The 12,859-nt window shown below is 47.4% G+C and overlaps 5 protein-coding genes across 5 annotated transcripts; 2 read left to right on the forward strand and 3 right to left on the reverse strand.

The window, feature by feature from the left end:
• Positions 1 to 1,726: 1,726 nt before the first annotated feature.
• On the reverse strand, positions 1,727 to 2,641 carry AtWU_03525 (serine hydrolase FSH; the record flags this gene model as incomplete). The annotated part of the gene is made up of 2 exons (XM_035498637.1): positions 1,727 to 2,430; positions 2,503 to 2,641. 2 exons carry the CDS (start codon positions 2,639 to 2,641, stop codon positions 1,727 to 1,729), a joined length of 843 nt encoding a protein of 280 aa, XP_035354530.1.
• A 1,370-nt stretch (positions 2,642 to 4,011) lies between these two features.
• AtWU_03526 (glutathione S-transferase family protein) lies at positions 4,012 to 5,065 on the forward strand (the record flags this gene model as incomplete). The annotated part of the gene is made up of 5 exons (XM_035498638.1): positions 4,012 to 4,042; positions 4,131 to 4,153; positions 4,210 to 4,321; positions 4,405 to 4,588; positions 4,666 to 5,065. 5 exons carry the CDS (start codon positions 4,012 to 4,014, stop codon positions 5,063 to 5,065), a joined length of 750 nt encoding a protein of 249 aa, XP_035354531.1.
• Positions 5,066 to 6,242: 1,177 nt separating this feature from the next.
• On the forward strand, positions 6,243 to 8,105 carry AtWU_03527 (MDR family MFS transporter; the record flags this gene model as incomplete). Its single annotated transcript, XM_035498639.1, has 6 exons — positions 6,243 to 6,416; positions 6,472 to 6,501; positions 6,544 to 6,569; positions 6,638 to 7,628; positions 7,683 to 7,958; positions 8,013 to 8,105. The coding sequence occupies 6 exons, from the start codon at positions 6,243 to 6,245 to the stop codon at positions 8,103 to 8,105; spliced, it is 1,590 nt and encodes a 529-aa protein (XP_035354532.1).
• A 362-nt stretch (positions 8,106 to 8,467) lies between these two features.
• On the reverse strand, positions 8,468 to 9,297 carry AtWU_03528 (NAD(P)-binding protein; the record flags this gene model as incomplete). The annotated part of the gene is made up of 2 exons (XM_035498640.1): positions 8,468 to 8,672; positions 8,738 to 9,297. The coding sequence occupies 2 exons, from the start codon at positions 9,295 to 9,297 to the stop codon at positions 8,468 to 8,470; spliced, it is 765 nt and encodes a 254-aa protein (XP_035354533.1).
• Positions 9,298 to 10,533: 1,236 nt separating this feature from the next.
• AtWU_03529 (uncharacterized protein) lies at positions 10,534 to 11,091 on the reverse strand (the record flags this gene model as incomplete). Its single annotated transcript, XM_035498641.1, has 1 exon — positions 10,534 to 11,091. One exon carries the CDS (start codon positions 11,089 to 11,091, stop codon positions 10,534 to 10,536), a length of 558 nt encoding a protein of 185 aa, XP_035354534.1.
• Positions 11,092 to 12,859: the final 1,768 nt, after the last annotated feature.

Genomic DNA, 12,859 nt, shown 5'->3' on the forward strand with positions numbered 1-12,859 from the left:
TAGCTGGATTCAAGTTACTCCTCTTAATTGCTGTCTTATACCTTGCCGACGGCAACAAATATCGCATTCTAATATTACTGGTTCCAGACCCTATTCAAAGAATGTAACATATGCAGCGATACGTATACAAGGCTTGGGTCATTACAGAAAATCAATGGAGACTGCAAGGAACGGCTTTGCGTGAGTTCTCTATGGCTGTCTTTCCAAGGGGTGGCTGATTCAAAGCCTGCCAAATACACCAAATGACGAGGAATTCTCCTGTTCCGTAATTAGCTGTACGCCGTGATTTCATTTACCGCTTTGTTGGTGAGCTCGCCTTGCCGTCACGAAGGGTAATAGAGCTTTCGCCTGTGCATACTCTTGGAATTGACAAAATGTGTCTCAGTCATTTACAGAAGCAGGTTGAAACTAGCACATTTGCTGTAATGTAAAGGACGCCAATTGAGCAGGCCTGAATTAATCGGTTACTATACGATATTTGCTTATTACTCCTATTTTTATGGGGCTTGCAACAATCGATACCTCTCACAATGACGGCCATGAACTAAATTTGCCTCGCCCTCGTGTGTTGTGGATTGGTGCAGCAAAGTGACCCGTTACCACAATAAATGCAATGCGCCCATCATAATGGCCGATAAAACTTCTTCGAAGGGGTTCTGATCATCGGTCCCACGTAGCCGGATTCGCTTGGCTTGATCGATCCGATCTCCGGGAAAAGCTTCCCTGTGACATAGATTGAGAAGACCGATCATTGCCCGGTGTATAGATTCGGGGACCTGCATATTCAAGGATGACAGTGGGCACAAGGTCTGGGCCAATGTGGGTCTTAAGTAGCACACTTCACGCTCAGGGAATTTGGGTTCATAGTGCATATCACACTCTGTTATCGGTACATTTGACGATTACAGATATCAAAAGCTAGCAGCCAAATTCCAAGCGTGCACCGCTGGCGAATCCAGCACGTGAGTCCCTCATCACAAGCCCCTTCCCTCCCTTCCCCCTTGCTTCTACCTTCACGCGTTGCGGTCAGGCCACATGGCAGTGACCTAGATCTGCTTTTGGGGTATCTCTAGTATTTTAGTTCCAAAGTGTACTTCTTGGATACCTGATGATTTATCTATCCTGTTAAAAAATCAGACTCTCGGGGTTGAGACTCCTTCCCTGAAAAGGCCCATCAGTAGAGCTCATAATCTCACCAAAGGCTATTAAGGTTATCGCGCCGAACATATTTCCTTGGTCTCTCCTGTACCCCAAATGTAGAACACTGCAAGGAGGCGAGGGAGTAATACTCAGCCTTCAGCAGGTTCGCCTTGGTCCATGAGGGAAATCTAGACCTAGGCCTCATGTACCAGTGGGATGGATCATGTACCGAGTGGGGCCACCCGACCTCTCCATTAGATCATTTCTCTTGGAGTTTAGCTCAGCCCCCACGCTCCACCAATTGAAATTCTGGTCAAATGCTGCGCATTTCATTCTTCGGCACATTATGGAACATTATACATAGAAGCGGGAATTCCCGCTACCAATGTTACACCGCTCAAACTGCCCGCAATGCTCTCTGCAGGTCTGCTGGAAATGTTCTGAGACATACCGCTGGTTCGAGGACGCAACAAGTCCAAGTACCTCTTGCACATAACGCATACGCATTGACAATGTATAACAAGGTATGTTTCTATATAATAACGCCACAAAAGCTAGCCCAGACGATTTCCCTGTTTTCGACATCTTACTGAGGTGTCAACTGGCTTTGCGCAATTAGCCATTCCAATCCGGCCCTGAGTTGCCTCAGCTCCGACCCACTTCTCGGGATATCATGTCCGGCAGAATGGAGAATGGTCTTGCGACAGTTGGGGTTGCAGAATTCCTCTACTAGCAAGGCGCAGTCAGATAACCCAGGGAGGTCATTATGACCCCGTAGATGCAAGGTAGGGATCGAGAGGCGGCCCGCAAAATGGTCCGGGTGCAAGGCACAGGGAATTTCTTCGATAGACCGGTCCAGAAAGAAGCGAACTGGCTCGCGAGTAATCGACCGGCCTGCCTTGATTACCTTGACAAATTCTTCAATTGGTGCCTTGATGGATGTGGGCAATTGTGCAAGCTGATCATCCTGCCCAGAACGGATCCGCTGCTGATCCTGCCGAGACAGACCTCCCATTAGGGACTGGCAGTAGGTAGGGTCCGAGGAGCAGGGAATTGTTGTCGAGCAGAATATGGCAAACCGAAATGGGAGTGGTTCTTCGGGATGGCTGGCAGTCTGTTCGAGGAGGAAGGAGGCAATGATGGAGGCTCCCTGACTGAATCCTAGGATACCGTCAAAGGGACCCTCATCCTCAATCGCTTCGGTGATTAAGGTGTGAGCCTCCTCGATGGATGGTGCGTCAAATGAGCGTGACCAGCAGTAATATGGGGGAGTAAAGTTGGTTTCGATGCCTTCGAGCGGGTCATCGAATAGTGGTTAGATCTTCCATCTCTCCGGTAGGACACTCAAAGGGTTTTGCAAACCAGGTGCAGGCGAGCATTCAATCTCGCCAGATAGCATATGAAACTCCCAGCTAGGATCTGCCGAATGAAGAAGGCCCGACAGCTGGTATTGGAGGGCCTCGGCGCTCGTGCCATAGCCGTGTAGACAGAGAATGCGCATGTTGTCTGGGTGTTGGGGGGGAAAAAAAGTTGAAGTTTTTGAGTCTTGCTGGGAGCAGAAATACTATTCTTGAAATAGCTTATATGCCTGCCCTCGCGATTACGAAAGCAGTGGTGTCATGGTTCGCCTTCAATTCTAAACTGAATCAGTTTTTCTCCTCATCCAGCGCTGCAAGGGCTATCCCTGTAGTAGGTTATGGCTATCAAAAGGGTGTTGAGCAGAATGTGTGTTCTCTGGCCGGAGTTCATCTACATCAGTATTGTTTTCGCTTTAGCCACCAGGCAGAAGACGAAATCATAAGTACGACCAGCTTAGTGAAAAACTAAGCTGTACAATATATTTTTTGCAATAATTCTCTGAAGGGATATTCCTGGGGTGTGGCTGTGGCGTAGTACATTTATTCCTGTCTCATCGCGTCCTACGTATCCACCCCAGTAGAAGTCGCTGTTTTTCCTTGATTATTTGCAATACCTTTGTAAGGACCATTCTACCTACCGGATCAATCTATAGACTTTTTGACGAGTTCGTGTCTTTCTCTGGAAACCCTGTCAGGTATGTGATAGCTTAAGTGGTTCTTTTAAAAGAGATCTTGCTCGCATAAACCTCGGTTATATAGTCAATGGCCCATTACAGATAAGCTTCCTACCTTCACTTCCTCATCCCATGTCTTGCCGTGTCACATTGGAAATGGATATCAATGCGCTTAATAGCCATGATATCACAGATGAATTGGTAAGGAGTACGCCCTGGGGTCAAGAGAACATGAATCTACCGGATAAGAACTGACACCAACTGAATAAATTCAGGAGGCATGAGGATGCATTTCCACGAGTCCTTGCTCGGTTTCCTCATCGTTCCTTGACTAATATATGGCAAACCCTCGTTATGATTTATCTACTTGACTTATGTAGTAATATTCATGGGCAGCAATATTGAAAAGATATTGCTCTCTGATTCCGTCGGCTTTACTAATGGGCACGAGAGGTATTACGCCGTACATCCCGCTGTACGCCAACACTACACCTCCGAGCAGCCCCGGTGGATTTAAGATGCCATGATAAGCACTAAAAATATGACTAACCAGTTCTAGTGTAGACACACCAACATCGAGGATGGCTTACTCTACAAGAGCCCGTATGACTCTAGGCAGGAATGGAACAAAGAAATGACCACGGCGACAGCCTTGTGGAATCCCTGTTCATGCTAAACAGGCATCACAACACATCACTCCGCGAATTAGGACGGGTCCAGAACACTCCCCTCCCTGAATGCTCCTCAACAGAAACATAAGAAGGCATCTTTTACTCAGCCTGGTACCTCCCCCATCATCTGCGAACTTACTGCCGAGTGAACCCCCTTCCATCAACAACATGACCAAACCTATTACCGTCTGGTTGACTCGTAAGGCACCCCTGGTCCTATGATCCCGCATCAATACAGTATTTCCGGCGCTGGCATGGATAATCTTGCTTGCTAATGTGTGAAATAGCCCCTGGACCAAATCCATGGAAGGTCAGTAAAGTAATATGGCAGGTTATAATCAAGAATTGACACCACATCTTGTCAAGGTCATTGTCATCCTCGAGGAACTGCAAGTCCCGTATCTCATCGAATCGTTCAAATTCGACGACGTGAAGAAAGCCCCCTTCATCAATATCAACCCCAACGGTCGGGTCCCAGGTCCGTTGCCTCATGCTTTCTTCTCTTCGAGCCATGTGCATCAGCATCTGTGAACATTTCAGGAGGCTGACTTCCACGGACAGCAATTATTGACCCCAATACCAATTTGACCTTGTGGGAGTCCGGAGCAATCATTCAATATCTGGAGGAGGTGTACGACAATGATAAGAAACTCACCTACGACTCGGTAAATGAGAAGCATCTTCTCAATCAGTATTTACATTTTCAAATGAGCGGACAGGGCCCATATTTTGGGCAGTGCGGATGGTTCGTCAGCCTTCTCTATCCTTCTGTATATGCCAGCACCCTACCTATCAGGCCAGTGCTAATTTATCACCATCCAGGTTCAACGTCCTACATCACGAAAAACTTCCTTCCGCCATTGATCGGTACGCCAAAGAGGTCCATCGTGTGTTGGGCGTTCTTGATACGATCCTTGAAGGCAAGGAATGGCTTGTTGGGGACAAATGTACATTTGCAGACCTAGCATTTCTCCCCTGGAATACCCGCCTTAACATGGCGTTGCTTACTCCGTCCGGGGAGGATCCCTTGGCGCCATACCCGAACGTGCAGGCATGGCAGAAGCGTATGGAGAGCAGGCCCTCGTGGCAAAAGGCCATGGAAGTTCGGTCGAACCTAATGGAGGAGCAGGGACTGCAACCAAATGGTATACCGAAGGGTATCAAGAATTTTGAAGAGTACCAGCAGTACATAGCCAACGTTATCGAACAGCAGCAGTGCTAGCTTCAGTGGTTAAGATAATTACGATTTAGATAATATAGGAGTGGATAGTGGCAAAGATTGGTTCGCTGCGGACAGAATGAATATCGATTACTAGCTTTGAATATAATCTTGATTGCCTCCATACATCGCAATAAAACTCAGACGGAACTATGCCAAGGAAAATTTTTCGCAGTATCTACAGCAGACTACTCTCAGCCGTCACACTGTTGACGTCTACGGTGCATAACGGGCGTCTAATCCTGCTCCGTGGATATTTCAGCCTCGCAGTGGTGTCAGGCTCTACCTGCCTTCCCCGGGCGTGATCGGCGATCGTTAGCCCTTAAAAAATGAACATAGGCAATTATAATATTGATGTTGTTGGCTCCAATAACTCGGCGATATGCTTGGGGTGTTGAGCTGCCACGGGAATACGTGCCGTCCAATAAATGGCGCGTGATAGGTTAAGCACTAATGCACGGGGAAGGTTCCGGTCACATTTCACAGGGTGCACTTCATCTTAAGTACCCTGGTAGATGTGACTGGAACAAAAGGAGGCTATTGGCAACTAGTTATGAGGTTGTATCATGGTCGGCTATGAATGGAAGCGCAGATCACAACAAGACGTGGTACTGTTGGGACAGGGATCTCACTGGGGACCAACAGCTGTCATGAATGCTAAATTCCAGTTCATTGGGCAGCAGAAGCCATAGCATAAGTGTCAAGTAGCTTCGTAGGATAAAAAATCCTCTCTCGATACTGCTGCTGGAATCCCTCCGTCCACCAGGAACTTGGAACTACTCTATTGTGTGGTTTTATTTCTTGTCGCCTATGGCGTTCGACTATACGCCTTATGTTTTGCCAAAATCAATGCGATCAAGTATACCAATACCATCGGTTCATTTGTCTCGTTACGCGCTGTAAGAATGTAAATCAAGCATGCAGCTAAGCGTAGAATGAAAAGATGTGCTCTTTGTCCATCTTTCTATGTATACTAGCCACTGCTGTCCAGGTGTCCTAATCAGGGGCATAGGAGGAACTAGCCTTTCCCAGTCTCAATCTCTGTCCTCCCAGACGTTCTGCTTATTGCTTCTGTTCAGCCATTTAACTACTACGGAAGCCGCGATATGATCCTTGCGGTGCTCCTCTCTTGCCTTCTTTCAGCATCGGTTTAACTTGCCTGAGCAAAGAACCATCAAGAATGGGCAACCTCGCGAGAAGAGACGCACCCTTGGAAATGCGCGTGGAGAAAGACATTTCCACAGACGCGATTCTTCAAACAGACGGAGGAATAGACCCTGACAACGAAGTGAAAGGCCCCAAGCTACTTCTCCTTCACATTGGTCTCTGCCTCTGCACCTTCCTGGTTGGCTTGGTAGAGCCCCTTTTCACTCATGTTGCATCAATAAGTATAGCTAATTTTGGAATAGGACTTCAACTTGATCGCAACGGCGATTCCAGTCATTACTTCGGACTTCCATTCAATCGGAGATGTGGGTTAGTATGGGAGCGCGTTCTTTATTTCACTGTAAGTACCAACCAGGGATCTGATAGATTCTTGTGGAAGCGAAGGGCTCACCTAATGCGCCTGTGTAGATGTTCCAGCCAACCCGTTGCCGGCAAAACCTACAGCTTGTTTTCGAAAAAGGTTGCCTACTTGAGCTATGTTGCTCTGTTCGAGGTCGGGAGTTTAGTTTGTGCGCTTGCTCCATCATCCCCAGTCCTCATAGTGGGAAGGGGTATTGCTGGTCTAGGAGCTTCTGGGATCTTCGCTGGTGGATTGGTTATCTTGACTACCGTGATCCCGCTTCACAAGCGAGCAGTCTGGACTGGAACCCTAAACTCGACTTTTGCCATTGCAAGCATTGTCGGGCCTATTCTCGGGGGAGCACTTACCCAACATGTTACATGGCGATGGTGTTTCTACATCAATCTCCCTATCGCCGGATTCTCCGCCGTCGTTATACTGTTATTTTTCCACGTCAAACGTAATCCCACCGAAAGTATACCCTTAGGGATAAAACTACGCAGTTTGGATGTCGTTGGCTTCTTACTTTTTGCTGGCTCTGTTAGCATGCTTCTAATCGCACTACAATTCGGTGGGACAACTCAGAAATACGCATGGCACTCGGCAAATATAATTGGATTATTCGCAGGTGCTGGGGTAGTGATGTGCATATTTGTCGGATGGCAATTTCATATGCAGGAAGCAGCTGTGATTCCTCCCCGACTGTTCACCTCTAGCAGAAACATCTCCCTTATTTGTGCTTCTTCCTTCTTCGCAAATGGAGCGTTTCAATGTACCATATACTGGCTTCCAATCTGGTTCCAAGCTGTTCTTGGGGCTTCTCCAACCTCAAGTGGTGTCAAGTATTTGCCCACCGTCATATCGGACGTCCTCACCTCATTAATCGCGGCGGGTCTGGTGACCAAACTGAGACGGTGGAACCCCTTTCTTATTTTCGGCACCGCAATGGTATCACTTAGTGGTGGGCTTTTGACGACTCTGCATCCTTCGACATCCGATGGTCATTGGATAGGATTCCAGATTTTAGGTGGCATTGGATATTCTCTTATCGTCACCATGGTCAGGTCTCCCGTGCACGCTGTCCCTGATATTAGAAGCTGATTTTTATAATAGGCCCACATAGGAGTTCAGACATCTGTTCCCCAAGACCTTGTGCCTGTGGGTGCGACCACCCTTCTCTTCGTCATTTCCGCAAGCTGTGCCACATTCCTGGCTATTGGTGAAGCGGTCTTCCAAACTCAGCTCAAGAATGAACTTGCCGATATTGCTTCTGCGACGGTAGCCAATGCAGTGATATCCGCAGGGGCTTCAGGATGGCGCTCTTTTGTTCCCTCTACGGAGATCCCAATGGTCATTTCTGCGTACAGTAGTGCTGTGACGCGAGTATTTGTACGTTTCCTGTTGCCTCTATCAGACACTTCCGAGCTAACATGGGTTATCTAGTATTTAACAGCAGCGGCACCAGTCCTGTCCTTTCTATTGGTTTCTTGCACGAGGTGGACATCGACAAAGGATCAGAGAGCGAAGAAAACTTAGCAGAAGAAAGCGCTTAATATAAGAAGTGCCTGCCATTGCTGATGATTAACCTCATCAGGATCGTGTCCTAGGCTTTGGGAGTAAAATGGCTCGTTCCTCCAGCATACATGAAAGTTATGAGATATACTATACCATGACTGCTGATGGAGCGTTCTTCCACGAAGCTCGATTCATATCGACAAAATGGCTCGAGTGCTGTTGGTAGAGGGGGGTGGAAACCGTCTTTGCTACGTGTCATTGTGAAGTATAAGACAGTTATGGAGTATAACTCGCAATATAATACGTAGAGCACCAACTGATATGTCAGATGGATACCGTGGAGCGCAGTTACTCCAGGTCATGGGCATGATACATCAGGCTGATCAGCGTGCCAACCAACCCCCATCAACCACGATCGCCTCCCCACTAACATAGTTACTAGCCTGGCTAGCCAGAAAAACTGCTACCCCTTTCATATCCTCGGGCTTCCCCCACCTGCCCACAGGAATTCGTGGTATAATAGACTCACGATAGGCCGCATGTTGTGGCTCCGCCAGCGTATCAGCGGTCATATCGGTTTCGATGTACCTAATAAGCCAAATCAGTGGTTTTGAAAGAACCTCCAGGCTGAAAGGGCATATTTGAACACATACCCTGGAGCGATGGCATTCACATTGATCCCCTTCCCAGCCCATTCATTACTGAACGCACGGGTCAACTGCAGCAAGCCCCCCTTGCTTCCCGCGTACCCCGAAACGTTGATACCGCCCTGGAAGCTGCCCACGCTGGCCACGTTGATGATTTTGCCGCGCTTCCCCTGCGAAATCCAGTGGCGGGCAATATCGCGACAGAGAACGAATGGAGTTGTCAAGTTGGTTTGCATTACCGCCTCATAATGGAGTGTATCGTAATCCACCGCCGGACTGCGGTGTTGGATTGCGGCGCAGTTGACGAGGATGTCGACTGGATGAGTGGCGACAACTTTGCTGATCAGTCCTTCAACTTGTTCGCGGTCGGCAAGATCACATTGCACCACTTCACAGCGCCTACCGAGCCGTTCTACGGCTGGTTGGGTGTCGGGGATGTTTGTTGAGCGCTGTACGAGGATTATGTCTGCGCCGTGCTCAGCGAGCCCGAGGGTGATTGCTTGGCCAATTCCTCGAGTGCCACCGGTGATTAGAGCAGTCTTGCCGGACAAGGAGAACAGGGACATCTTGTACTGTTGATTTTGGATGGGCACTGAACGTGTTGGACTCCTGGGGAGGGGAGGGAGATTATAACATGAATGTATTCTTATGTAAGTCTTCTGATTGTGCCACCTCGGTTGTCAGAGGTCTCCACTACTTAGATATGTAACAAAAAATATATTGTGACCGTCGCTCTGTACACTGCCTTATCTGAGTATCAAAGCTCGGTTATGGGAAGGTGGGCGTTTGTGGAAATATTGGGTGCCTTAAATGACACCCCACCATACGAGTATGAAGTACGATTCTTCATAGAAGAAGGACGTTTCTCAAGTACCGTGTTATGGCACGTCAGATCATTTCAATGGCAGTGTTACACCCTCTTTGCCACGGAAGCGGATGTGACAGGCAACATTTTGCAGATCCCTTCCTTTCCCTGTTGAGATCAGTGCGCCCACGTAACTCCTGTACTCTCCACAGATTCCATGGGAAGGAGTCAGTTGGAAGAGGGTAGTCTAGTCTAGCTATGCTCCTTCGAGTTTTCGTCTATATTAAGGCGAAGTAGTCGCAGCGGGTAGGGCAGTTATTAACCTCCACGGAAATATATATCCATTAATACCGGGACGACAACTTGTCAACCCGATGAGATCCATATGCTTCCCACATTTCGAGGCTTCGTAGATGTCAACTAGGTCTTGCAAAGTGTCCCTGTCAACTGCGCCTCGAGGCTTAGTTCTCTCTTATTGCCTGTTTTGAGCGATCCAGAGCATCTACAGTGTTACAATCTACTTGTGCCATCAGTGTGGCAGAGCCTGTCTACCGTCTATTTCTAGTAAGGTTTCACTTAGATCCGAAGTAATCTAATTATGTGTTATGTGCGATATGACAATTCGAAAGCATAGGTATCTTCGGGTATCTTCAGGAGAAACTCCAAATTGCTGGATAAATCATTACTTGATTGTCATAGATGCATTTCACCAAAGTGAGCCCTTGTTGGTCCAGACACGCTTACAGTGCGTCCTGCGGGCGGGCAGTCCCCCTTAATAGAAAAATATGTTATATTGTGAAAATCCAAAGGATTATGTATGATTAATTAGATATGCTGCGTTCATACAAAAGAATCTAAAATTTAACGGTACAAATACAATGAACCGCAGCATCCCCTAAGTTTCTTTGTAAATTTTCCTCCCATTTATTATAATAGACCTCCATCGTGACTTCCTTCAAGGCATAGAAATGTCAAAGAGTGCTGGTGTTGCTGACATTTAGATATTGTGGCACTGGTCGACATATGACTTGAAGTGTTCCGGAAAGTCATCCTTCCACAGCTGATCGCTGTTCAAGTATTCATCGACTTTCTGGCACCTGTCATTTGTGATGTAGGGAAGCAATGGGGGCACCCCTTTGAGAACAGCGGTTTTTGCGTTGCTGTTGACGCAATCCAAGAATGGTTGTACCTTGTCTTCATCGTCGCAGAGGTTCAGACCATCGGACTCTTTCTGGCACTTGGAGACGACCGTGTTATATAGGTCATCAATGGATTTAACAAATGCCTTTTGTGCCGGCTCATCATTGATGCCAGTGTATTGGATACCATCTTCCAACAGTTCGTTGAGGATCTCGTCCTTCACATCGCTGTTCCACTGGTCGATGTTGGGTGCGCAACCTGCCGGACAGGCGTTCAGCTGAACATTTTGGATAAAGTGGCCGGGTATTTTGCTAATGGAGTCGAGGGCATCAAAGCACGAGGTTACGAGGGCGAGGGTGGGAGAAACACTAAGGCAAGCAACAGTTGCGATATTCACGGCGCTGTTGAACTTCATGGTGACCTCTGGTTAAGGATGGTCGCTGGACTTCTGATGGTAATGTAGTTTTCTCAAGATTGGAAGACGTATTGCACGCTGGCACCGAGAGGATCCCAGTTGCTTTAAAAACATCTAGGACGAGCAACATTCCTCCCATCATTCCCTGCAACACAAGGACAAAGGATGATTATATTGGTGATCCTTTCAGTCCTCTAAAGCAGGACATTCCAGTTCTGGGTGATCGGTATCTCAACATGTTTATAGGCAGATCAATCAATTATTATGGTTGTGGAGTCTAGGGTCGAGCGGATTGGTGTAGAGGACATTCAAGTCTCAGACAGCGTATGTGTCAAAGTTTATTAGTCTAAACCTACAACTTAGTCAAGGAAAGGAACTAAGCCTGATTGTGATGCTCTGCTCGAGTCACTAGCAGAGTACCCTCCCCTGTGGTATGACACGGTCTTTTGTCCGTCCCGTCAGGAAGAGCTCGCGCTTCCTCCTTTCCCCTTGAGAATGTAGATCATTGCCATAATAGTCCCACATAAACATACGCTTGTTTCCGCATTGCTTTGACATTGGTTCTGCAATTGGGTATCTGTTGTTGTCCGTTTTCCGTTTGGTGCACCATTCTTGATCTGATGGAATAATCGATCGAATAGTCTTTGCAATGCTGCGTTTCCTTCGGTCTTCACCGCTATAAGCTCCTTAATTGACTTTCTGTTCGGTCAGATTGAAAGGAAACGACAGGTCACACAATTTTCTACTTATGACTCTCTAACGTCGGAGGTGAACAGTATGAAGGGAAAACTTTGGATGCAAGGGGGCGCGTAGATCTACGCGCATAGTACGGGTTTTCATGCAAGGGATGGTATAGTAATGTACAATGTCCTTGTTTCCGACCTCTGATTTGTTCCTGAAGCTTAAGGTTTTCTTGCTAAGAAGCAAAGAGAGTACGAGACAGCTTTTATCCTCGGCATTGGCTAATAAACATACAGGTCAGTGCCAGTGGTGGGAAATGAGGAGCTGAAGTGCTGTTTTGGCCACTTCTTGTCTCAGTGCCGGTTTGAACACATCATACCGACCGTTCTATATGGACCTGTAAATTGCCCAAGAATAACATGCCGGGGTTTGCTGGCATTCCGAATACGCATGTGCGATCGCCCGTCTTGCCGTCCTCTCTACCATTGACTGCATTATCGCCGATTTTACTCGTGTGACAATGCACACAGGACAAGGCATGTTTGGGACGCCGAGTGTGGAACACGGAACATAGCAACACACAGTTGTCTTGTCATTGGATGATGGATAGACAATGCAAATATACTCATTATCTCAATTGTTGAAGGCAGGCCGTGCCATGGGCAGCACGCGGCCATTAAATGGGGGCCAGAGGTGCGGAAATAACAACGTGAGACAACCAATTGGGGAGGAAGAAAGGGAGAGGGAAGCAAAAAAAGGGAAAGAAAAAAAGCATCAAGGTCTAGACCAAACAATGATGTAGCATTGTTACAAATAAGATCGTTTCTGAACTCTGCTGACCGCTACTTGAGCGCGATGAAAGATCTTGGGTTCGACAATCCCGCAGACGTACGTGATTTTTAATGTTGTTCTTGTCGCTTAGTAGTACGGATTGTAAGTGGTCGCACTTAATATGAAGGGTGCAACCCACACTTAGAAATAGGTACTGTTCAAACGTTCTTGGGTGGAAGGTGCATCACTTTTCTTCTACCATCACCGGATCCTCAGATAAAAGTTGGAAGTCCCTGCTCCACGTTAGAGCGCAAAT

The sequence above is a fragment of the Aspergillus tubingensis genome (assembly GCF_013340325.1).
Source record: "Aspergillus tubingensis WU-2223L DNA, scaffold_5, whole genome shotgun sequence".
Classification (NCBI taxonomy): Eukaryota; Fungi; Ascomycota; class Eurotiomycetes; order Eurotiales; family Aspergillaceae; genus Aspergillus; species Aspergillus tubingensis.